Source organism: Zeus faber, assembly GCF_960531495.2.
Source record: "Zeus faber genome assembly, chromosome: 3".
NCBI classification, from domain to species: domain Eukaryota; kingdom Metazoa; phylum Chordata; class Actinopteri; order Zeiformes; family Zeidae; genus Zeus; species Zeus faber.
The window spans coordinates 16,926,557-16,953,937 of record NC_137190.1 but is presented as its reverse complement, the minus strand read 5'-3'; the positions used below and the strand labels follow the sequence as shown (position 1 = coordinate 16,953,937).

The 27,381-nt window shown below is 41.7% G+C and overlaps 1 protein-coding gene across 1 annotated transcript in view; it reads right to left on the bottom strand.

The window, feature by feature from the left end:
• Positions 1-24,121, bottom strand: part of hipk3b (homeodomain interacting protein kinase 3b) — a 43,537-nt gene extending 19,416 nt beyond the window's left edge. The window contains exons 1-2 of the mRNA XM_079998034.1: positions 23,854-24,121; positions 16,112-17,393 (exon numbers count right to left, since the gene is read on the bottom strand). Coding sequence (XP_079854160.1) covers positions 16,112-17,391 — 1,280 coding nt within the window. The 5' untranslated portion in view covers positions 17,392-17,393; positions 23,854-24,121. The remainder of the gene's footprint in view (positions 1-16,111; positions 17,394-23,853) is intronic.
• Positions 24,122-27,381: the final 3,260 nt, after the last annotated feature.

The following is a 27,381-nucleotide window of genomic DNA, read 5'->3' as shown; positions in this document are numbered from 1 at the left end:
CGTGCCCCGTTCTTTTGTGCCCTGTCCCCGTTCCTACAAATAAAACAACTAAAAACACACCATTTGGTGGAACAGGGCACCTCTGTCCGCGATCCGGCCGCACGGAGAGCCATGTTCGTGTCCGTGTCTGGACGTAGATGATTCACACATATAAAAATATATTCATGATTCTCCTAATTTATAATTCCTAATTGAAATGTTATGCCTGTGCATTTTTGTAATCTTCTGTTTTATCCTCTTATTGTAACACGCACTGACCGGAAAAAAAAACAAAAAAACTGCTCGACTTGGAGGATCTCAGTCGACTGACGGGTCTCCAACTGATGATTCCACTCGTTGACTTTCAGGGGGCAGCGTAGTTACATTTGTTAATAACTTTACAATGACTTGCCTCAAATTACTGAAAATACTCCTTGGTGAAAAAATAAAGAATAAAAAAAGTTCTAATGCTGCTTTGTTCATGCCTGCATTTCGAGGCAAGCGTCACCATGGTTACACAACCCAATCTTAATCAATGGTACTCATATGCCCCACTCGTCCCATGACACCAAACCTAATCTCCTGCTTGAGGATAGGACCTGCAAATGTGAGGGTGGGGGCACCATCATTTTTATAATATACAGTATACATATATAATATACAAAAACATCACATTAAATAATGCGTCACTTGCAAAACAATCTAAACATCACATGAAAAGAAGTTTGCATTTGAAGTAACTAAATCATAATTAGAAGCGCAGCTTCAATAATAAGCCATATTAGTTTGACTGCCAATTAGCAGAAGACCTATGTGCCAGCTGTAAAAGAAGTCTGACAATTGGCACTCCGATATGTGAGCAGGCAACAGATGTCTACTAGGGTTCTTGCGGTGTTCTCAGCACAAGCCCCTGAGGCGAACTACGTCGTTTGTCTTTCTCTCGTTCTGAGACGCAACTGGTCCAAATGCCATTGCGTCATAGCAGGGGACGGACTTCAACCTCCCTTTCCGGGTCATTCAATCGCCTCCCTTTTCCGGGTCATTCAATCCCCTCCTTTTTCCGGAGCCGCAACATTTGGAGCATGTTATATATAAACCGTGTGCCCTCAAATATAAACCGCGACTCAAATAAAAAACAGTAAACAAGGCTGAATCTGAGTCAATGTGGGGTTTTTTTTTTCTCTCCTCCAGACAGCGGTGCGGCCTGCGCACCGTGCCTCCTCCCATGCCGCTTCCCGTGCCGCTTCCCGTGTCGGTTTTCCTGTGTTTTTATTTTAGATCTATTTGTTTTCGTTAGTTTCTACTTCGAAGAAATGAACATTTTAAACCCAACTAAGGGACGTTCCGCCTTGGATCAGGACAGTGGATTGCATAATGGAGAAAGAGCGGTCCACTGTGCGTCCCGTTTCCCATGTCTCTGAAGAAAAAACAGAATGCAAGTTTGTTTTAAATTTGATTGAGGAGCACGGCATCCAGATGGAAGTTTGATTTAAAATTCAAAGAGAGTTTTGGTTTGGTTTTAAATATAAAAGCCTCCCTCTAATACAAGCATGTTTCCAATAAAAGCCTGGTACCATCTACAGTTGGGGTAAATAAAAGCCCCGGTCATTATTTGGGATATACAGGGACTGTCAATAAAGTACATTATGTGACACATTGTTCAAATTTGATTTCACAATTTTTTAGGGACAGCAAAACCACTGCCAAGTTTTTGTTGAGAATTCTGCTCACAGTGTTCTTGAACACTTTCTCCGGTAGGGGTGTGAGGATTCTCTGTACACATAAAGCGATTAAAAGACTTCCGTTCATTTTTTTTTTTTATTTTGAACGTTTTGAATAGGCCATAACAAAAACAAAAAATAATTTACTATTGACACGGAGAACACAGACAGCCAGTCCTTTAGTGGGCACATTTAACATCCCTAGTTTGAACATGTGTTTAAATAGCATAAATGGACTGCAAACACAGACCTCTCATGTTGTTCCCATATCCCTAAATAATATAACATATAACAACACAAACCAAATTCTGTGTTTTCATGAACACCTGGATGCAGTCTACCATGGCCTTCCCGATCAGCTGACCTGGTCACCATTGAGCCTTCCAATTGAGCGAGCGAAGCTCTGGAGGAAAGTTTGAAAGTATATTTCCACCTCCTTCATCCTTCGAAGAATGGGAGGCTTTTCCTCTTACATCCAGCTACACACAGTTCAGGAATTGTATGACAGCATTCCATGAGGGACTGCAGCTGTTCTGAAGGCAAAGGGTGGCCCTAGTCCTTATGAGGTCAACGATATTAATATAATCACAATGATACATTTTCTTTATTTTGTCCAAAACACTGCGCACACACACACACACACGCGCATGCACACGCCCGCCCGCCGCCCACCCGCCGACAGACAGACAGACAGACAGACAGACAGACGGACAGATGCGCTCGCACACACACACACACACTTACTTTCTGGAATGACAAAACCATTATTCTAGTTTGTGTACTTTTACAGAAACTAGCTTCTTTTAAAGCATTGTAAGCAGTCAGGTGCGCTTCTACCTAAACAGGTCCAGCTGGAGCGGCGCCTAATTAAGATCACCTTTAAAAAGCTCTTAATTCAAAGCTTAGGTCACTCCAAGGAAACGGCCAGACTTGGCCAGTTTCCTGCGCATTCTGTAAAAGCCAGGATGTCACGAGCCTTTGCCTTCCTTGCCCCATGCCCTTAACACCACAGAGCACCTGTGGGATCAAGGGACTGACCCTTCGCCAGTAGCTTCACCGGGCTGTTCCGCAGGGATGGGATAACCGTGGGGACGGTCACAAAATGCACAGATGGAGCACAGGAGGATTGCTGTTGATGTTCAGCTGTCCTCGTTTTTGGTTTTATTACTGTTATTCACGCAATAAAGATTGTGGTTTCCGTCTGAGTGTTGCATTTTTTTCCCCCCAACAACGTTAACACAAAAAAATGTTTGGAAAGGAATTAATTTGGGAAGTGGCATTGTTGTGGCCATGTTTTTCAAGTTTTCAAGACTTAAGAGAAGAGAATTAAATTGAATATCGACTTTACAGACTCCCGTTAGATCTATGGCAGAGCTGGAAAATCCAGATCAGTCGCATCCTCGTGAGAAACAAAAACATTCCTACACAAACACGCTCAACTGAACTCAAATGTTTAATTTGCATCCAAATTGAGTCCCAAGAGAAAAGTAACGGTTACCTTTCTCTTAAGATACAATTAAAACAATATGCTCTAATGATAACTTTACGAAAAGAAGAAAAAACACCTGGCAATATCAAGATTCTCTTGAGATATTCACTTTGATAGTTTATTTCATTTCATTTCAGTCAAAAAAAAAACATTTGCTGTGTATAGACACACACACACACACACACACACACACACACACACACACACACACAAAACCCTAAAAAGTTACATGCAATACAAGTAGCTTCTGCAATTTATCAAACTTCCTAGTCTCCATTATCCAGCTCCCATTCCAGACCAGACTAACGGATTCCTTCCTAATGCTGTTTCCTGTGTGAGCAACACCTTAAACCCCATCGAAGCCCTGACCTAACGGTAGTTCGTTCTCTTGCCTTCTCTAAACGTTTTCCAGCGCAACACGTCCCTGTGCCCTGTGGGCTTCCATTAGGCATCAGAACGTGGCTCATTACAGAGTGTCCACGACTCAAACTCTACTGTGCAGGATGCACCCTTGAGCTCCTTCCCGGAGCCCTAATGACAGAGGTATCTTGTGCCACCATTACACTATAAAAGTCGGGCTGAATGGATTAACGACGCCTGGAATCCAGAGATATGTTTGAAGCTGCGAATTAATGAAACATGAACAGGAATTAACAGACAAGAAAATATACATCCTCCGTTACATTATTCAAGCGCACTGCAGTTTGCATGGAAACCTCCCCAAGTGAAATACTGGAATAACATCAACCTCATTTAAAGTCCCTGTGGATCCAGTCAAGAAGGGGGCACTTCAAGCCATTACGTAAAGATTATAAACAGTTTTGTAGCCTAACTGGCTCTCTGGGCGATTCCCTGGTATTTATCTATTAATTGCATAGATCGAATAAATCAAATAACAGTAAAAAAAATCAACAGATAATTGTCCGTTGTAGCGATACATTCATTATATTGACATCTCCTTCCACCGTTCCAAAAAGGAGACACAGTATACAGCAGTTGTACAATATTCTCCATCATAAAACTAGAGCCTGGATTTCTGCTGTGTACACCAATGTGCTGTTTTATGGTAAACATATGACGCAATATTACTTCTATTTAGTCTAGACCAAGTCAAATAAGGCAGAATTGTCTGAAATGACACACCTTTACCACATAAATGTGTTACCAGGAACACAAAAAAAAAAAAACCCCTTCAGAGAATTTACCAATGGAAAAGACGCTTCTTAAAAAGGGGCCCTCTTTGCACATCTTGCTTTCTTTCCCTTCCACGGTGCAAGAGTTTGGTTTCCAACTCGCTCACCACATACAACCGACAAATGACTGTAAATAGATCATCCGTTCCACTTGTACAGCGTTGGGGAAAGACATTTTAGTTTTTAAGATATGTTGAGATGAGTTTCAAAAGCAGCATGTTCTACACTACCTCATGTTTGAGTCTTTAGGTTTACTGCCTTCCCAGTGTTCTTTCCAAAGTGTAATGAGGTGGCTATCACAGCTAGACTTAACTATGAATAAAGAAATTCTGTATAGACTACTGGCCCATATCCAATGGAAGCCACGTCAGAAAACTCAAACACAAGCGCTGCGTCGTTGCCGAGTCCAGCATCAGCACACCACTGCAGCAGGCATAACTTGTGCACATTGCAGATGGATTATCCATAAAGTATTGCAAAAAAAGAACCTAACTTTTGAAAAAAAAAAAGGGTAGACGTTGCCTTTCCCCCGGAAATTTCAAATATCTGCATTTTTGATTTTGAAGTCTTCACATTCAGCGACATTTTTGTTGCTCCGTCGTAGATCATCTTTGGGACAATAACATCGAGCCCTCTCTCGGTCACGGAGTTCAGCAGTGTGCTCCTTCACCCCCAACAGCTGCTTCCCTTCCTCCCTCCCTGTCTCATCTCCTCAGCAGCTGAGATGGGAGGCTGCACAATGCACGTCTGGATACCAGAGCAGGCAGGGGAAGTGTTTTCAAACTAAGGAAATTAACTGGAATGTCACATCGTTGACATCTCACAGGTTACCGTCGCCATGCCATAGACGGTAAATATGGACTAAATTACAAACATTTATAGACATTAGATAAATATCTAAAATGTTATTGTTAACAAGAGGATCCACATGAATTTGTATTTCCTTGGGACAAAAGAGGGCAGGGCTTCAGACTGAGACCATTTAGTTGCATTTTGCCACCATTTTTGGAGACAGTGCTACAAAATTTTACAGCTAGGCGCACCAGCGTGACTTGGAAATATGCCGACGTTTTCTATTTTTTTAAATCATCATCATATATCATGGGAAACACGAGGAGGGAGCCAGAATTGATGTGTGTGTGTGTTGCACGTTAGGCTTGGGCGATCGTGCAAACTCTCAATCGTCCATTCGCGGCGCCCAGCCTCTACCTCCTCCTACTCCTCCTCAGAGCAGAGACCCAGACCTGGTGGTGGGACGGCTCCTTTCTCCAAGATAATAACACAATTTGGTCCATTTAATTTGGTCCTCTGCTCTTTATCTTTTGTTGTGAGATTGTAGAAAGCGGCCCCAAAAAATGGAAAAGAAAAAAAAAAAAAACGCGTAATTAAGCGATTGTTTATCACTGAATATCTTTATTTTGAAGGGTAATTCTCAGACATGAACTTTTTTTTTTTTTACAATTCGAGCATTTTAGCGTTGAATATTGAATCATCTTTTGACAGCCCTAGTGTGTGTGTGAGAACGAAAGAGAGATAAAGAGCTGAGGGGGGAGTAGGCCTCGGCCAGGTATTCTCCCTGGCCTCAGTTTGGTGACAGGGGTATGTGGTGTGGGGATGGTGTGGTTTGAGCAGCCACACTTGTCCTGGGTCTAGGAAATTGGGGACCCAGGATCAGGGTGGCTGCATACCCGTAACGAGCAACAGGTAAAACCCCCGTCCCCACACACACTCAGGGGAGAGGAGCCCTTCTCATGACACATCTCTATCTGCTCCTGGGCTTATTCCAACCAGCCCTCTCTCTAGGATAAACTAGTTTGTCTACAACCCCGTTGTCTGTGTCTCTGTGCCAGAGGTGCCTGAAAACGCCACTTGGAGGGCGTGTGGCAGGCGAAACCGCCACAATCTTAACCTACATACACATTACATACACAAACAAGAGAATGTGTGTTTCACTAATCCGGCAGGAGCTTTATGTCATTATTATGTAGCTTTACAATATCAGTAAGCACAGACAGACCTACATTTCAATCTGTGCAAAATAGAATGAGAGGCGGCCTTGTGTTTCTGTATACTGATTAAACAAGACCTAATCCATAGAGGTCCAGTTGCCTTGATCGAGATAGAAAAATGCATTGCCTTGTGGTTGGGTTTCCACCTGTGACATTACTCCACTGGATCAATTGTAGATAACTGCAGTGCAAGTCAGCATCATAAGTTAAGGCCACCCATGGGTCCCACAAAGCCTCAAAATATATGGTATCAGATATCATTCATCTTAATTCTGTGAGAACAACTTGAATTGCTGGGATAAGGAAATACAGTGATCTCATTGGCGCCAGTGTAAACAGACAAACCAACCATCAGTTGATTATTGTTTTGGAGACTTAATGTTGAAGTAAAGAATAAAGACGTGCAAGACGGAGGAATTCCTTCTATGGTGATTTCATATTCATAGCCATGATCTCAAAATCCACAAATACACCATTCTGCTCCAAAACCGGTTGTGGGAGGAGTCACCCTCCCAAGGCCCTGAGTTCTGTGAGCCAATGGGGTTTGAGCAAAGCGTCCGGGTTTCGTTGTATTTACTCCATTACATTCACTGATTTCACCTTATTGGTCCACCAAAATCTGTTTCTAAACAGATTTGAGGAAAGAAATAAGCAATCCAGTTGCTGAATCTTCACTCATAGTAGACCTACAAGGCCTCATTTAAAAGAGTTACAACTTCTGTGTGTTCTCCGTGCTTGTGGGAGACACTGACAACGCCACAGCCTACAGTCTTTTTATCTTGAAAGAAACACATTTATCTTCACAGTCATCTTTCTAAAACTTAAATTTCCATCAATTGCAGTTTCGTTATGGGCAGTTGTTACTTACTCCTCTTTCTTTTAAAAGATTGGTTTGTTGATTTACTCAGATGGGGGGGTGTTTAAGTTAGAACGACTCCCTCGGTGACGCGTAGGAGGGCTGGACATGTTTTCTGAAACAGGCAGCTCAGAAAAAACTGACTGGGTTGTCTTATTTCAGTTTGTGTTAGAAGCCCATCAGAGACGCAAATGTGTATGCACAAGCAAGGAAAAAGTTAGTTTTACATAATTGGTCCCCTGCAAATGTATCTGTTCTCAGATGGAGGAACACAGTGTAAAGTTACATCTGACTGGCTTATGGAGAAACAATAGAACTAAGCCCTCCAAACACTTGAGGGAAGGGCGGACAGTATTCTTATACTGACTCATACACTGCAGAGTTAGTGCTTTTAGTCAACACAATTGGATAAACAAAGAGACAAGATTAGAAGGGGCATAAGCGCAGCTGCAGGCAAGGGCGACTGTCAAGTGTAAATAATATAAATGAGTCATTAAAAAGGGCTGCAAATTAAGATCATGTGGAAAATAGTGTGTGTAGTCCAAGTTATTTCTCATTACTTCGGCAACATAAAAAATATCCTACCAACTATCTAGAGACAGAAGGTGTGCAAAAAGGAGGTTCATTGAAGCGCGTTTAAAGGAATAAATGTAAATGTAAATTGATTGGGTGAAATTACAAAATCGCTGGCTCTACGATAGAATGAAGCTTTTCGTGGGAGACTTTTCCGGGCACTGTAATTCCATGCACCCTCATTACGTTGTGAATTATTCATAGGAACATCGAAGGGGCTCCAAACAACGATGACGTACTGTAGCTTCTCTTTGCTGATCTCCAGACACATGTAAATAGCTCAATGGTGTGACAATGGTTAGGCCTTATATTTTAATACAATAACTGTATTTTAATTTGTGTAAGACATAAAAAATGTGGAAATCTGGGAAGGGGCAACAAAGGGAAGATCTCCACTTCCAGGGGAGCCAGGCTTCAGAGTGGGTAACATTCTTATTAGCATTATATAATAAGTCTTCTTAATCAATAAAGTACCAAAACCACAGCATTGTAGCCCCATGGGATCAATTAAGTACTATCTTATACTATATTATATGCACATCATACAGTCTAGTAGACGTATGATGTGCATAGATGTACATCTACTTGGCTCAAATGATTTCAAGTACTGCCCTTTATGCAAAAACCTCTTGTAGGTATAGCCATCTTCCAGGAAAGAGGCATTAAACGTATTGGTAACAAGATGCGAACAAACCAACTGAGTCAAATTAAGTTACAAAATAAGCACAGTGTTTAGTGATAGCACTGTTGCCTCACAGCAAGAAGGTCCTGGGTTCAAATCCAGACTGTTCCAGGTCTTTTCTGTGTGGAGTTTGCATGTTCGCCCCGTGTTTGTGTGGGTTTGCGCCGGGTGCTCCGCTTTCCATCCAAAGACAAGGATGTTATTCGGGGTAAATACTCCTGTTGGTGCCCCTTACCAAGGCACCGGCAGAAAGAGCTGGAGTTGGTCCCCGGGCGCTGCACTGCGGCTGCCCACAGCTCAGAGGAATAAGACGAGTCAAATGCAAAGGACAAGTTTCTTTGTATCCTACTTGTACAATGACAAAAGAGATATTCAATAAATTTATATATTTTTTATTTTGTTCTTGTTTCAAAACCTAAGCGTCTCTTCCTTAGGACAACCTGTTAGCACAACACGTGTTGAACAGGAGGATATTTATTAGCCCTCATAACAACAAATCCTTGTCCATGTGGCAGCTGTCACATATTGACACATGACCGCCAATCATCCAGCGTGGCTTTTTGCAGGTGACATTTTTTTTTTTGGTACTCCGCTCATAGCAATCTCTTCTGGGGAAAAAATGACCTTGTGTAGCAGGATATTACTATTTTATTCAATTTTGCTCATAATAATTTTGTCCATGACACCCTGCCGAATGCAGTGTGATCTAGAATATAACGTAAGAAAATTCCATGTCTGTGTTAAGATAACACTTTATTCATTCCTGGGAGAAAATTCAGGATTGTGCATTACACATGTTATACATGACCTTAAAATTTGCCGAACAGTAACCAATAATGTCCCAATAGACATATACACAACTTTTCACTTTGAGGGAATAATTCTTGAGTTTCCTTTATTAACTTACATTTCTTAACCTGAACTTTAACCACCTGATGCATGCACTGAGTGATAAGCACCATAAGACTACTTTTCCTTTTGAGTGTGTGACCAAACTGCGGAGTAGAAAAAAATCATCTTGGCTCATGTTTCCTTTTGCTAAAACATATTGACAGAAGTTTTACTGTTGTATGACTTTGAAACATCGTGGTCTCTGCCGTCCTAGCTCAACATTGGAAAAGCAACATTTAGGCCTAATAGACAAGGCAGGTGGAACAACATGGTGGAGGCGGGTTTAATTTATTTTGAATATAAAGGATATCTTGGTACTATGTGTCTGCAAAATGGTAACGCTTCAGAGAAATAATTGATATTCATTCATTTTAGCTTAAATTAAAAAAAAAATGAATTCGGCCCATATTGTTAGATTTAATACTTGGCAGAAATCAGCATCATAAGTGAATACATCAATTTACAAACTAAAAAAAGGCTCCACACTACTGGAAGTGCCTTTTTTCTTCCCTTCCTATTTTGCGGTATTGTTGGGATCAAATACTTCAAAACATTGGAACAAATACAAGGGAATTCTAATGTGCTAATTTTACATTTCAAGACATAAAGATAGAAACTGTCAAACATTAGTGAAAGAAAATCGTTGTGGGTTCGATTTGCTTTGTAATTTTTTGAGTTCAAAGGATGTTTTTGACACAGCGTTTGCTAAAGCAGTAGAAAAAAAGTCATAGTAAATAAAAAAAAAAAAAAAGAATCACTCAACACAGTGACCACAGGCTCTACAGAGGAGAGTGCATGGACATATCAAGGTAAGATGTTCTAAAACCTCGATACGGTTTGAAAATGAAGGAAAAGTAGAAGAAATGTAGAAATTCTATATAATTTAATTTTGAGACAAATATATGTCCATACAATGGATGGAAAAAAAGAAAAAAGAAAACAGGCTAAATCAATCACGTTCCTCCTGTCAGCATCTGGTGATATCAGCAGTTTACTCTGGTGGCCTTGATAAATGAGTGACATCACATTTCCATCCAATGAACGAACCGAAAGATGACAGCTTAATGCTTGCTGCCTTGGGGAGATACATGGTGGACATATTGACCCCCAGAGATGCTAGATAACCTCTTTATGTCAAGAGGGAGGGGACGCACGCATGCACGCGCACGGCATGAAATCAATCCAGCCCTGCTGTATCTTAAAACTGTTGTAACATATCAAATTACAAATTCCACTGCTCATAAAAGTTTATATATCCAAAGGAATTGTCAGTCTAAACATGCACGGGAACAATCTGGCCCCGTTTCTGATTCTGCAAGCATATCTGACGGCCCAGGAGGGGATGTGAACAAGCTTGGCCTCCTAGTTACACCCAGAAAATTGAATCCAGCCATGGAACAGCCCATGGCTAAACTGGGAGAACTGAAACCACCGCAACGCGTCCAAAAGGTATGAAACAGACCCAGAGAATTTGGGTGACACCCATGTTAACTAATGTATAAACAAGAAAATTGTTTTTCTCGTTTTGAGACCGTCTGTGTCCTGTCATTTCAATGTCTTGATTACTGTGGGCAATAAAGTGATAATTATCGCAAAAACACAACATTCACGTTCCTCAAATTGATAAACCATGAGATATTTAAAGTTATTTTCCAGTTTAGGTCGTTTTAGTGACAGCTGTGTAAATGTGTTGTATCTGACTCCACCCAGGGCTTGAGAACTACAGGACCCGCCAGCATTGTCGAAGCTAAGAGCTATGCATTGGAACTGCTCTGTTGGCTGCACAGACCAGCACAAATCTTTTAAAAGAATGTCTGTAACAAAACTGCAGACGAGGGAAGTGTAAGTACATTAGTGAAGGAAAATTGTGCTGTGTGTTTTGCGCGATCTGCTGTGCGTTTTTCCAGACTAAACCAATAAAAAAAAATAGTTTTATTGTAAATGTATTTATTTTCCCAACATTTTCTAGTTGAATTAAAAAAAAATAAGAATAATAAAAAAGCATGCGGTTGTCCCCCACGCGCTTGAAGCACATCCAAGAAAGCAGTGGCAACCGGCAGTGCAGCAGTGCCCTTGCCTTACCAAAGTCGGAACAAACTTTTGAATTAGGCCATGTCTATCTAATATGAGTGAAGATTCAGCAATTAGATTACTTATTTCCTGCCTCAAGTTTGTTCAGAAACAGATTTTGGTGGACTGCTAAACTGAAATAAGTAAAAGTTCAGGCGGGGTTTTGAGGCATGTTAGAATGGCTAGAATGCATAATATGAGTGTTATTTTCAGCAAAAAAAAACTTCTAAAAACATGTTTTGGCCACCTCAGAGACCTATATTAACTTGTTGAAAAGGAGTTTAATAGGTCCCTTTTAAAGATTAAAAAAATAAATAACAGATCGACTTACGGGAAGGCTCGAGAGTAGGCTGAATCATGATGTCAACTCCCTAATCAAACAAAATGTTACATTATAAATAACCTGATCCAAAGAAGAATTTCTAAGGCGGTCGCAGTTTCGGTTCTACAGGACTACAAAAAGAGACACTGACAGCCCGAGTGCCCAGCCATAATTACCAAAATGTTGCTGACATTCCAGCTGCAGTGTGAAGCCTGGAATTACATCCAGAAACAGAAGCAGAGTGCGTCAGAGGTTTACTATAAAACATTTGGAGAAAATAAATGTCTATATCTATCTATCTATCTATCTATATATATGGGTGTGCAAAATGACAACAGGCAAAACAGCTGACGTTGGGGCTGGTTGACCTTGAACCAGGCAGAGAGAGCTCTCTAGCATTTCATTCATGACGTGCTGGCTCCAGCGCACTTCACCATCTATAGCAGTCAAAGCACATTGGCTGCCTTCCCATTGGCTATTTTAAGCATCCCGCTACCACCTGGTCCTGCAAAGTTACACGCACAAAGTATGTTTTCAGTGCACACCTATCTGTGAGAGGGTAGCCGTGTTCTCAAGTCGTACTTTCTTCAGACAAATGTGAGCCGAAAACTAAAAAGCGCCGTAAAGCCGTCTTACACGCCTCCCTCTAGGCATGATTAACTGTTTGAACACATTTCAAAAGCGATAGCAGCTAAGTAAACACACATTTTCTGGGGAAAGGTGTATTTGTTTTTGTTTTGGAACAGCGTTATCATTCTGCAAGTTCCTCCGCTGAAGAGAGAACAGACGTTCGGTGTCTCTCAAGACTGACTTGGACACCGCAGTCGAGGCAGTTGTGGAGTTCACTTCCTCCCTCAAGGATGTACAGAAAAGGGACGACAGTGGCATTTAGAGTGACTTCCTGGAACACAGTACATTTACCAGAAGTGAGGGAAATGCAGGTCTTTGTGCAAATGGCACAAATGGCACAAAAGCACAAATGGAGTGTGCTCTGGTTTGTTTTTTTTAGCACAGCACAAACCTTGAGAAAGAACACATACCGCCACCAATCAAACTGAATAACGTGACTGAAATTGTAGCAGTCTCCCCTTGCGGTCCATCACCGCAAGGTGAGAATTTGACTTCACTCTTCACAATGTTTATGAATTGTTTTTGCCCATTGTGCCTCAGCTTATTTAAAATATTTTCTTATTATCATTTTGGATACTTCATTAATCCCTGGGGGAGAATTTCTTCTCTGCATTTCACCCATCCTAGTATCTTGCAGAGCTAGGAGTGCCCAGGGAACTAACACTAGATCTCGACCCATGCCTTGCTCAGGGGCATCGGCAGGAGTGTCTGACCCTGACATGCATGTCCTCAGGCTGTGAGGAAACTAGAACATCTGGAAGGAAATCCACGTGAACATGGAGAATCCACACAGAAAGACTCCAATCAGATTCAAACAAAGAGCCTTCTTGCTGTGAGGCAACAATCTTATGTTCTCGATAATTATTTCATAAATATGAAAAATCGAGTCCAAGTTGAATATTCTCTCCGAGAGAGCACAGTCTTTCAAATGTCCATACCTCAAGCACTACAACCCTGGCGACAGCTAACTTACGTCTTTTAAATCTGACCTTTGATGTATTCAAATCGTGAGCGAAATGGGAGTAGACCGATCACGTCATTGACCAGGAAACCCAGCCGGCAAATTTGCAAGTGTTTCCGGCACACACGGCTTTATTTGTCCAGGCAAAAATGTTGAGAAGAAATGTAAATGCTAGGTGATACTGGACGAGAAGTTAACCATCAGCAACAGGGACTACTCCATCTTCTCCATGATCTTAAGCCAGGTCAACAGAATAAGTTCAATCTATTCAAATCTATAACAAAAATAATATAAAGCTATAATCAAATGAGAAGTGTATCTGTATGTGTCTGTGCGTGTACGTGTGTGTGTGTGTGTGTGTGTGTCATTGATTTGACCAGCGATGACCTTAACCTCCGCTAGCTTCAGATGCAGGATCTGGAGCAGGAAGTGCACAGGCGCTGGCGTGGACACATTCTGGTAGAAACGATAAAGGCTACGGCATTTCCCATTTGGATTTCTGTACGCAACAGAAGAGGTAAAAACATTGCACCTTTCGACCACCGAAAATAAGATCCGCTTGTAAATCATACAGCACGACAACAATGGCAATTAAGGATTAGGATTTTACATTGAAGTGGCAATCCATAAGCGTCGGTGTTTGGTGGATTACACCAAGTTTTAAACATTTTCTTTTTGTTTTTTCTCCCCAACATCTGGGTTTACCCTTGATTTCCCTCCAAGACGGTCCGATTCGTGTTCACGTCAAACCTTGACACCAATGCACAGTATCTAAATGATTGTTTATTCAGACACCAATTATGTGGTTTTTTTTAATTGAAAATTAGTTAACGGCCATATGGTGCCTTCATATAAAACCTCTCCCTAGCTTGAAACACTTCTCTTTCAACAAAATGAAAACCACATGACGTTTACTATTCCAGTAGACACTTCTGGTTCTAATTGTGTCTCACTGTCGCTGCAGCGATAAATAACTTTGAAACTGAATGCCACCGATTGTTCTATAGCCGATACTATCAATGCAATTTGGGCGATGCCATTCAAGTAACGCATTTCAATATATAGCCCTAATAACGGCCCGGTTTATATTCAGAATGTGAAAATCTCTGCAAAGATGAACAAAAACAAAGGCTTTACCTCACGTGTCAGACTTGTCTTTGCCCGTTTCATGTGCCTGTCTTGTGTTTAGAAGTGAGCCCATCAACACCCAATCTACAATGTTGACATGGCAGTGAAGTATAGAATTTTGACTTGAAACCATCTTCTTAACGAGGACGGCTTTCCAGCTCCAGGGAGAAGAGAAATCCTGATTCCAAGCCATCTTTATGTGTGACCAGTGGAACAGCAGACAGCAAAGGCCCACTTAGCATCCTCCTCACCTTACGTACAGTGTTTTTCCGCAGAGACACAACTGGGTCACTCCTGCCTCTTACATAACAGTTTACATTACTTCAGGCCTGTTTTCCTCAAAACAAAAAAAACATTTGGTTTTCCATATGCGCGTCCAAGGACCGCACCGACTAAGGCTTTGTCTCACTATAAAGGAAGGAACCTCTGTATGTCCTTCGATTATCTTGACAACCGTTCAGCCAATCTACTTTACACTCGGCGCATGTGTTGCTGGGGACCCCAGGACGTGCAGTGTCGAAATTGGGGCATTTCGGACACGCGACACGTGTAATATTAATAAACTTTGAATAAACAAGCGAACAGCGAGTTTATCCAAAAGTGTAACTTGGGTGTGTTTTTTCCCGTGAGAAAGAGTATTTCCCCGGTGATTTATTTTTCCCCACCGAGAGTCGCCGCGACTTTTACGAACAGGCATGTATTGACGGGCACCGCGCGAGTACTAAACAAATGGTTAGAAACGGCTGCCCTCATTTTGGAGTCCAGCAGGTAACTGCAGTTGGGTTTGTAGCTGTATTTAACTTGATTATGAGGTACAGCATGATAATTATGTAAGGTTTTCTCATTTTCATTGGGCTTTTCCCTTTCATATGAATAATGAGCCTTCAGACATTTTTTTCCCCCCACAAAATATTTTTTTTGCTTGCAAATCTTTGAGACTAGCCGACATGAACTTTAATCATTGTGTCACAGTCTGTTTCTGAACAACATTTCCTTTCCCACGGAAAAGCAACAAGAAAAGTGTGTGTCTTGCGAACAAACACTGCGGGGGTCAGTTTTTTGTTTTTTTTTACAGAGAAGGTCTGCAGCACCTGAGAGAGCAGGATGTTGTGCAGTATGGAATTTCCTTGCTTTGCCTCAGGGAGGGTTTTTCGTCCCTCCCAAAATTGACTTCATTCAAGATCAGGACAGCAAGAGACTCAAGTTTTAATGACCTAGACTCAAAAGAACTAGGGCTGGGTAGTGGGCAGGATCTTGCATTCGATAAAATTTCAATTAAAAAAAAAAAAAAGGTTCACCATTTGATCCATTATTGATGAGATGGCTGGTGATACGAATCTATATCGATATATTTACATTGTATATGTCAATTGCTAAATGCCAATTGCTACCAACTTTTCCATATACCATTTGACGTGCATTACAAAAATATTTCAAAGAACATTTCAGTCGAATCCAGAAATATTTCATATTCAATATTTTCAGAAATTCAATTCTTTAGTATTTTATTTATTTATTTAACCCAGCCCTGAAAACAATGCTGTTTAACACAACAATAGCCTTTGAAACACACCCCCCCCCCAATAATATTATCAACCCTTACTCACCTATAGTACCGAGACTGGAGGTACGTGGAGCACACAGCTTTGGAAACATGGCTGGCTGAGCCAAAGTCTATCACCTTCACCCTGTAGGGCTGTCTCACGGGGTCCACCAGCATTATGTTCTCAGGCTTGAGATCGGCATGGATCAGGCCCATGCTCTTCAGCTTCCTCAGAGCCGCGGCCACCTGCTGGAGCACGGGCCGGATTACTTTCAGGGGCAGTGGGCTGAACTTGTTCTGCTTCAGGAAATCGTACAGATTTTGCTCGAGCATCTCGAACACCAGGCAAGTATGGCTGCGGTGTTGGAAGCATTCGAAGGCTCGCACCAAGTTGTGCTCGTCTGCGTTCTCGCCACTCAGACGGGCCAGGATGCCCACCTCGATCTGGCCCTGCCGCGCGTACGACGGGTGGTTCTTCAGGATCTTCACCGCCACCACCTCGCCCGTGCCCCTCTTCCAGCACTTCACCACTTGGCCGAACGTGCCGCGGCCCAAGAAATCCAGCACCTCGTAGGTGTTCTTCATGGAACATAGGACTTCGTGCTGCACCAGCTGGTAGTCGCCGTCCCCTCCACCCGCTCCCCCCACCGCACCCGCACCACCAGCCCGCCCACCCTGTTTGGAGGGGCCCCCGCCGGCCCCTACAGCAGGGGGCACGGCTACGTTCCCCACATTCGTCGTTTGCAACATGGCAGGTAACATAGACAGTTCCTCCACTATCTGCATGGCGCTCCCTTGATTTTCCAGCTCCTTGCTTTTACGTTTCAGCCCACATCGCTGAGAGCTGTCGGCCGAGTTCAAACGTCCACAGTCCTCCTCTTCCTCCTTATCACCTTCCTCGTCCCAGCCTCCCCCACCTCCTCCTCCTCCTCCTCTGCAACCCTCTCCCCTTCCCCCTCCTCCTGCCCCTGCTGCTCCACCGCTGCCTGCCCTTCCTGTGTCCGTCGGTTGCGTCCGCTTGCCCTCCGATGGGGCAACACCTGGGCCGACTCTCTTTTTTTTACCGGGCAGCTCCCTCGGCACCCCACGCACCACCACCGTCTGCACCGGCTGCTGTCCACCTCGCACTCTCACGGCCACCGCAGACTCCCTGTTCGCAAATAAGTGGGCTTGCTTGGTTGGGTGTGCGACGCCAATGGATCTGCCGTTCAGATAAGTCCACGGGTGGGCCCTCTCATGGTAAACACAACCGCTTGGCTCGACTCTGAGTTTCTTCACACTGCAAAAGGCACTTGTCTGGGTTTGATAATTGTGTGGTGGGTAGACCAAAACTTGTGAGGCCATACCTGCGCAGAGAGAGAAAATAAAACAAGAAAGTTAATTAGTTTGCATCTTGGACAAGTCTGCACTTCTTCAAGACTGTGAATTTCCCTTAACGTTTTAATGTAAATAATTGATTGCTTGTCAAATAAAAACACAGGGCCCAACAATAAAGGCTGTCCAGATGCCCCAGGAAACTAGATTTGGGACACTGACTCGAACGGTCTGGTTGCCCTGTTGTCAAGCATGGTATACCACCTTATTAGTTTAGAAACTTCCGCCAAGGAAAATTAATTATCCCGGTGCATTGATTTACAGTCACAAAAGGGGAAACCAGTGAGAATATTGAAATATGGATTATAATTATATTGCATTACTATCACTCAATTATAAAATGATTAAATTCCAGCAACAAGTTTGTCCATTTTGGCGACAAATAGCTAATGCATTAATATATGCATTATATATAATACATGCAATTAATCCAGACAGGCACAAAGAATTTAACTTAAATATGATAATTGCCTCCAAAAATGTTTTGACGTGTCTGAATGGCCTTCACCCACAACCTCTTCCTGACTTGGACATTGAGTGCTTAAACCACAGCAGTCATACAGACGCGATGGAGAGACGACATGTTCCACTGAAACCCCTAACACCTCCCTCACCGATGTTTCCAATCTGCAGCCAAGCTGTAACCCCAACCACCACAGATGACTCACTTTTGAAAGGTCTGCCTGACCTTTAACTGCTGCTACCATGCATCGCAGTGCAGGTCTCCAGGCAACAAATGGAGAGGAAGATATTAAGAGAGCACCAACTATTAGGAAACACAACCACCGCTTTGATAACTCGTCGTCACTTTCCCCTCTCTCACGCTGTTCCTGCCACATTCTAGAATAAAGCACCCAAAAGGGCCAGCTAGGGAACATGCCTTTTGACTAGCTGTGTCAATCAATTGTCCCTGGCTTGAATCTTATCATAGAAAACTGGATACAGGAAAAACTGGAAGAAAAAAAAAAAAAAAAATAGTGCCTGCGATTGGCACAGTGACCTTGCCGGGCCCCAAGTTGCGTCCAAACAGCTCGTCGAGGCCAACAACCTACTTCTCAGGGTCTGAACAACATTGTCTGATATTAAAGCAGCCGTTCCCCAAGGGCCCTTCTGACTTTAATCAACATTGCACCTACAGAGCCATATTTAGAAACCAAGAAACTGTCGCACAGAGCGGAAGACTCTCCGCTATCTGACACACAGAACTGGAACGGGTGAACCAAATGTTCTCCGTAACATTACATCAAGTCAAAAATAGAAAGAAATAATCACAACGACGCCTTCTGATTGACACGGATTGAAAAGCTGCAGTTAAAATTTGCAGAGAGGAAACTGAAAAGGTGCAAAGGCGACACACAACTGCATGCAAATGGCACGTAGCCTAGTTCAAATCAGCACCTGCCATGAAGAGCAATAATGGAATGATTATACCTTGTGCTTTAAATGTCAAATTCATAACAGGGAAGAAACAAGTGAACTAGGTAAATAGTGGGTACAAAAATGTAAAATAAAAAATTCTGAAGAATTCTGCACCACATACTGTTGATGTCTTTGCTTGTCCAATACTAAAGCCAAATTGAGACAAACGTACGTGTGTGTGTGTGTGTGTGTGTGTGTGTGTGTGTGTGTGTGTGTGTGTGTGTGTGTGTGTGTGTGTGTGTGTGTGTGTGTGTGTGTGTGTGTGTGTGTGTGTGTGTGTGTGTGTATGTGTGTAGAACAGAGAGAAAAGAGGATAAGCATTGTGGATGCAGTTATACATTTTGATATACCCACTTAACCTCACCTTAGCTTAAAAATTAAATAAAAACATTAGCACCTTGACATCCCGGGAAGTAACAAAGTCCTCCTCTTAGTGGAGTACTTTGAAATGAACTCCCTCACGATGAAAGATGCCCTCATGGTGCACGTTAACTGCTTGGTTCATGTAGCACAGGGGGAACATGTACAGGGCTTACCTTTGTTTAAGTACACATATGCAACAATAAGGAGAGCTCACAAGGGATACATTAAAATGTGACCAGACTCCTTTTCAGGGACGTCAAAACAGGCTAGAAATTGTAAGTCTGATATTGGCTAGACACTTATCTGTTTGCTAGATTGTGTTTACGTTACCCTTCTCTTCACCCACTGGCCCTTATTTCAACCCTCTTGTCCCAGCAGGAAGATGGTGTCAAAGTAGGGAAGCACGCCTCAATCAGGCCAAGTTTTTAAGGTTAAAAGTTCTTTGTGATTTCTAAACTATCAAAAAAGTATATGGGATACAAACAAATTTTGTTTTTCATACAGATATTAAAAAAATAAATAAGAATCTGATAGCGAGTATGAGAAAGTGTTTCATTATTCTTCAAGGAAGCCATTTGTCTAAATTCTTGAGGACCTTTGGCCTTATGAAATTGGCTACATAGAGGTTAGGTTAACGTTGCCAAACTTTTAACTAAAGCACTAAATGTTGCGCTCAACCACCTCCAGACCATATAGTGTGAAAAGACAGTGCTGTGATCAGCTGACTAAATCCTCGACTTGGAAAGACTTCTCCCAAATTCCAGTAAAGCAAGCTTCCAACAAACAACAAGAGCGAGTCATAAGGCTACAGCGACTACAAGGCCTGGCTTTGAGAAGCCTCAGAGCCACAGCTTCTGCTGTAAATCAAGCGCACAGAAAGCACGATGGTGCAAACAGTAACTATGCGAGCCACCCAGCCGACACTGTTCCTAGAGGAAAGATAAGGCCGCTCCTATTGTGGCGACCACTCTGCACACAATCACACCCGGTGGCGCTATCACAACTTTAAACTGTCCACAACTTCAGCTACTGCAGCAACAACCGTGGTCGTTTCTAAATAAGGACGTATCGATAAGACAACATTTGCGAAGTCGAGAACCTGGGACGTACTAAAAAGGCGAATGGATAGCATCTGTCAGAGCGTGACATTATTACTACCTGAAGCCTGATACTCCCTCAAGGGCCGAGGCTCCTCCTGTGGTGTTGCGTTGCATTCTTTCAAATTCAGGGACCCTTCCAGCAGGCCTTAGCCGCTTTGTAATTGCACATGATTGACCTTTTGACCCTGAGCACCCAGCAACTCTCAGAAAAATAAACACGAGACACATGTTGACAATGAACAATTGCTACCTAGCCAAGGAAGAGAGAAAAAAATAAAAATAAAAAAAATTTAAAAAAATCTTTGGATGTAGAAGAACGAGGCACAATGCACAAGAATAAGTTCATCAGCTGGAGGTCAGACGGAAAACAAAACGGTTGACCTGTTTGAAAACTAGCAGGGCGATGGCAAAAAAAACCAAAAAAACAGTATTCAGAACATGAAGCTATATGGCCGAATAATTGTATGACTCGGTACAAACCTCTTAAAAAAGGATTTTTCAATGTGCAAAGGATGTTAATGATAAGAACTACAAAAACTCAAAAAGTGAAATCTGTACAAACATTCAAGTTCCTAGTGCCAAAATACTTTTGGCACACTCTCTTCAAAGCTACAACAATCAAAATGACAAGCCAGCTTAGGTAGCGCTCTCTGTCACAATTACAAAGGTAGAAAACTAAAATAAATATGTGTTCAATTGAAGCCAGTGTTGTCCCATCCAGACAGAACACATCACAGAGAATAACTGATGATCCATTTAATTGATAATTAGGCTGTTGCACAAACCAATCTAAACATACCACAAATGCTGAGCAAATACAGCTACTTGCTTCACAGTCCAACATGTGGATTTGTTTTTCTGTACTTAAACAGGATTTTGGTTGGGAGGCTTTAAATGAATAGACAGTCTAGGCAGGAACATTGGGGTGTGTTGTTGCAGAAGATGCTTTTCTGTCTCGTGGTGTCCTGACTGGAAGAAAAAAAAAAAAAACAGTACACTTGATTGGCCTAAGTAGTGCTCGTGATCGCGCTTACTCCTCCAACCCACCCCAAATGCCATTTTGTTTCTTTGTTTGTTTGTTTGTTTTACTATAATAGCACCGATACATCAAGTCGATCACCCTTTTCCAATTTCCCATCCCGTTGATAAAGTCATATGCAGCAGACAGAGATTATATTGTGGATTCACATTTTAGGCCACCCTCAGCAGTTTAATTTCAGTCCAGTGTATTGATGTACTTTGTGTTCAGTTTGTCCTGGAAATCTCTAAGAGACGCCATGTTGAACGCAACTGGTTTTCCATCAGTGTTTAGCTGACACCATTAGCTAGCATGTGGAACAAATCAGATGTGTTTTACTCACACTGAAGCTTACAACCATTATGTGCTTTGCTTTGTGTCTCCTGATTATGATCTTTGAAGATCAACAGATAAAGGGGCCTTGTATTTTCTGAAGCATGTGACCACATGGTATTTCCCCTGTGAACTAATGACTCATCTCTGATTTGAGTCGTCCACTGACATGCCTGGTAGGACAGGAGATATCTTACTAGTCTCCCAAGTCCTTGAGATACACTGAGCATAAGCAGCATAAACTTAAGCTCTTATCTTGCTGAAGCATCCAAGAGTATGTTCTGAAACCAAATTAAAAGGGGCTTATAGAGAAAAGGCTGGCCCTCAGCCTATCGCCTTGGTTTGGTTCAAACACTTGCTTATGCAACCAGCAATCAAAAAAATCCATAGGAGGATCGTCTAGACCAGAAATGTCTGGTAAACAGCCAACTCTTTAGTATAGATTTACTATTTTATGATAGTGACATAACAATGCAATACAATGCAATTGAAGATATAACCACACCGACAAGTTGGGAATAGTTTGACGTGTCATAAAAAAATAAAACATGTTATTTGGACCACCTTAAGGCAGGGTTGGTCTTGAGGAGACACATGCTGGCGAGTGTTATCATGACACGTGTGGAGCAGATGGGAGAACTAAAATAAAACAACTCAAAATAGTGGAACAGTTCTGCGCTTACTCTCCGGTGCAAATGCCAAACCTCACAAAGCCATCATTCTACCATTACTTTCCACGATCCACCGGGCAACAAAATACCATCCACATTACGTTACTCCTCAGGGCTAGGCACTGAGTGGGGAAAACACTAGAGAGCCATGATTGAGTTATTTTGTCTACAGGCTACAAATCATTATGTTTCTTGGACTCTTTAATGATTTTTTTTTTTAACAATAATTTACATCCAAATGATGTTAGATAGAAAAATCCTTAATCTGGCATAGTCAACATTTGCCAGGACTTTGAGGGCTGCTGATTTACCTCCAGTTTTAAAACTACACTTTTGTTTCAGGTAACAGTGTACTTTACTAAAATCGTGGAAACATAACATTTATATGATATGTCATTAATTTGGCACAGGTTAGTCATTTGTCAAATGCACAGTGCTTTATGCATAAACTCAATACTACTGAACAAATTACATGCGCTTACTTTTAAAACACGTAATTAAAACAAAGCTCTGTTTAATGGACGCGTGTCACAATAAATCCCCAGGCCCGCTGGGGTTCAAGAAGCCTTGTGAATGTTTTATATAGAGATAAGTCAAAGAGGGCAGTATCAACATTCAAGTGTGGTATTGTGGATTGCATGGTAATAGAAGAGGGAATGCAGACTGGATGTGGAAATGATTAACCTTCAAGACTGCTATTTGGGTGTGCAGTTGACTTGACATACCATGAAAGTTAAGAGGGCGCATTTATGGCTTCTACATGAGAGCATTATGATACAGATAGGCTGGTATTTGGAAGTTGACAGGAATAGGATGTTATATTTAAAATATGACGTGACTACACTATACAATATTATCTTACCAGATGGGTCCAATCGAGAACTTTTCCTTCTGAGAGATAGATAGATAGATAGACAGATGTTTATTGTTATTTCTGAGGTTTAATGTATATTATATAATGTATAAATGTATTTGTTTGTTTCCTAGTTAGGTTTTAGGTTTGTTGTTTATTGCCAGCTTCTCTCATTTTGTTTGTTCCTAAGTTTATTGGCAGCTGTTTGAGATTATTTTATTTATTATTTTATTGTCACCACCTATTATATTGATGCGAGCTGCTGTAACCGCAATTTCCAATGAATAAAGTACATCTAGTCTCTGTATTTCTGTCGATTGTTTGTGCTTTTGTGACTGTTAAGTTGTTTTTTTTATGCTAATTGTCTGTGCAACAACGCACCAACTATTTCGAAGGCAAATTCCTTGCGTACGAAAATGTTATTTGGCCAAATAAACATATGCTGGCGCGATTACAAGCTGGTCGCCCCTGGCTGAAGCCTTTATTTAAACATTACTAAACTTTATCGTAATGCCATTTCGTGAAGAATCCGTCACTAAGGCTAAAACTTGTCACAACTTGTCATAACGTCAGCCTCAGCGTCTGCTTCCGTATGCCCAACGGCGCGCTTAGAACTTCGCGTTAGGCCGCGATAAAACCTCTTGTCGTCCGCATTCCCACGGAGAACCCCCATACCTTCACACGGAGCAGCGTGGAGTGTGATCCCGGGCTGCTGGGAGCCTGTCACGGACTCATGGAGCCGCAGCACGGACGGTCCGCCCGCTCCGCTGCCATCTTGTCCCGCACCACGGGAAGGGGAAACACCACCATCGCCCGCATTTTAAACTCCAAATAACTCCGACATTAAACTGTTTATCCGAAGAACAATTGGCACGGGTCGTAGCCGTACGCTTCAGTTTATTCTCCCGTGTCTTAAGGCCAAGCAGCCCATCTCCGGGGGGCTGTTCGTCTCCCCTCAGCCAGTGGAACGCTACGCGGCTCTGCCCACATCCAACATGGCCCTCTGATCTGTTTGGGAACTGACGGCATAGGGAAATACCAAAGCAATCGACCGCCGATAGACTCGTCCAAACTGTTGAGCTTTACCATATATGCTGCATTCAATCGAAGTCTTGACTCGGAAAAAATCGGGCCTACAACTTCGGGGTGGGGGGGGGGGGTTTCAAAGAGACGCTCACTTAAATCGAAACCCAAAATCGAAATTTCGGGTCCAGGCCGCTCGGGTACCGGGACGCGAACGGGGTTGACGAGATAACAGCCCTGACGTCAGGGAAACATGACGGCACGAACCGCCAACGAACACGAATTGAATGCGGGCGCCCTTGTTTTCGCCAACAGAGGCGACGGAACACGTTGATCTCGGAGGCGGGAATTGGTGAAATCCTAATTACCGAGTTCCAAGGAATGCAGCATTACTAAAAAATTAAAATTTAAAAATTTTAAAAAAAGAAGGAAATTTGAAATAATTACAAAGAATAATCGAAACAGAGCTACTCGAACTAACTAACCAACTAACTAACTAACTAACTAACTAACTAACTAACTAACTAACTCACTCACTCACTCACTCACTAACTGCAATTGGATAGCACTAGTGACAATGGATAATTACATTTTGTGAACCTCCTAGAAGTAATGTATAAGTGCGAGCTGTTAGGTCAGCTGCATTAAATAAATAAGTTTGAAATACGTTAAGTATAATAAGTTTTAAATATCTTAATAAACGGATGCTACGAACCCCCAAATGTATAATAATAATAATAATAATTATTATTATTATTATAATTATTATTATTTTTAGTAGTAGTAGTAGTAGTAGTAGTAGTAGTAGTAGTAGTATTACGACTACTATTTTATTGCAATGTCCGAATGTAAAGCTCTTGGAGTCGCATGTTGTGCCTGAAATGCACCGAGAAGCAGTGAAAGACTGCTGTTGTTATTATTGTTATTGTTAGTATTATTACTATTATTATTATTATTATTATTATTATTATTAATATTATTGTTATCATTATTAAGGTTATAGATACGAGTACATTATTGTATAGTACTAACAATTTGAATACAGAAACACAAGAGATATTCTGTCAAGAAACTAGACGGATTGTGAAATTTGTGAACTGTAGGTGAAAAACACTGGGATATACAGTTGAATTGTTGTTGATCTATCTGGCGACGCCAGACCAATCTATACTTTAAAATATTAAAAACTTTGAAATAGATAAACAGACAGATAGACAGATAGATAGACAGACAGATAGACAGATAGACAGATAGATAGATAGATAGATAGATAGATAGATAGATAGATAGATAGATAGATAGATAGATAGATAGATAGATAGATAGATAGATAGATAGATAGATAGATAGATGGATAAAATGGCCATGTGGATAATAATAATAATAATAATAATAATTATTATTATTATTATAAAATAATTAGGCCGTTATTTATTTTGTCATCGGCAAAGACGTGAGAGGGAGCGCTCTGCCATCATGTGCCATGCCCTGAGGGTGAAGAACAGCATCCAAAGAAAACCTGGTTATCTGAGAATACGGACGGAGGTTATCTGTGGGGAACCCAATCCGTCGTCAGCTGTGCAGCATGTTACTCCAGACCACAGAGACCAAGGCTACAGCTTCATCTCCACCAGGCAACAGGTGGAGGCTCTGCGAGGCACCCAGTGGGTAAACATAGACCCAGCATCCATCAAGAAGCTGTCAACCCTGATGGGGAGCTGAGGGGTTTTAAAGGAAAACCAACATTACTACTGGGACTTTGCCAGATACCAGTAATAACAATACCAGCATTCAGAATTTAACATGGTCACTGCATGCTGACGAATACCCTCACGTCCTCCACTTTGGAGTATAAAAAAGACCCCCCCCCCCCCCCACACATACACACACACACACACACACACACACACACACACACACACACACACACACTAACACACATTCTCTCTCTCTCTCTCTCTGTCTCTCTCGCTCTCTCTCTATGTATATATATCTATGTATATATCTATATATAGATATATATATAGATATAGATATAGATATAAGTATCTCACTCTCACTCACACACACACACACACACACACACACACACACACACACACACACACACACACACACACACACACACACACACTTATAACTGCATCTGTGATCGTCTGCTTTGGTCTGTCACAAACAAACTAGTGGCTGTTCCTTTGTCTCCCCCTGTTGACAAGTTAACAAACCTTTTGTTTATCATACATATAATGGAAATATACATATAATACCCCAATGCCCTAAAATGGGGTGTGATATCTTTTTATGTATCTATTAATATTATACAATTAATTGAAACTGTAAAGGCGTCGGTGTCCTAAATGCACCTTGCACTTTGTCTATTTTCATTCAATGTTTAATTTCATTTTCTTGGTCTATTTCTAATGTTACTTTGCCTGAATGTCAAAATGCCAACCGCCTGTACAATTTATTTGTATTTATCTGCTCTCATAGATATCATAGAAGCCTGTTGTTCCCTCATGTCTTGTTAATGCAGTTGGACACTGTTTGTTTCAGTATTTGGTCGGTGCTAAATATCTGTCTGGTCAGTCGCACTCCATCCCATTTCATGCGGTGGTGCAGCCTCTTATAAAAATAAAAAAAAGTCTGACCTAAACTCGGTGATTCCCAAAATAAAAACTGCATCTTTTATCAAAAATCTTATATTAGGGAAAAAATATTGTTTTGAGAAAACGGTTGTTTTTCTCATATTTTTTGCTGCCGTCTGAGGTGAGGGGCTGGCAGTGGCAGGGTCATGGGCGGTTCAGGCAGTACAGCTGCACCGATGGCCTGAAAGGGTCTGTCTCCACTCAATAACTCTGTAATTGCACAGGCACTAGAATCCATCAATAACAATATGGGAAATAGCATTACCATTGTCCATTATCTGTAAAATGTCTATGTCTAATGGTGATGTGTGTGTGTAAGTGTAAGTGTGTGTGTGTGTGTGCGTGTGTGTGCGTGCGTGCATGTTTTATCCTGTCCCATGAGGCAATTTTTTGCTAATAATGATGGGTCATCCCGCTTACTCCCATTTCTTCCCACTTTCCGTGTAGAGGGTCATGTTAAGTCTCATCGTATCTTTGCTGAAACGTCAAACTTGTGTCACAAAGCAATGTTCAGCTTTTACACCTTTTGTGACAT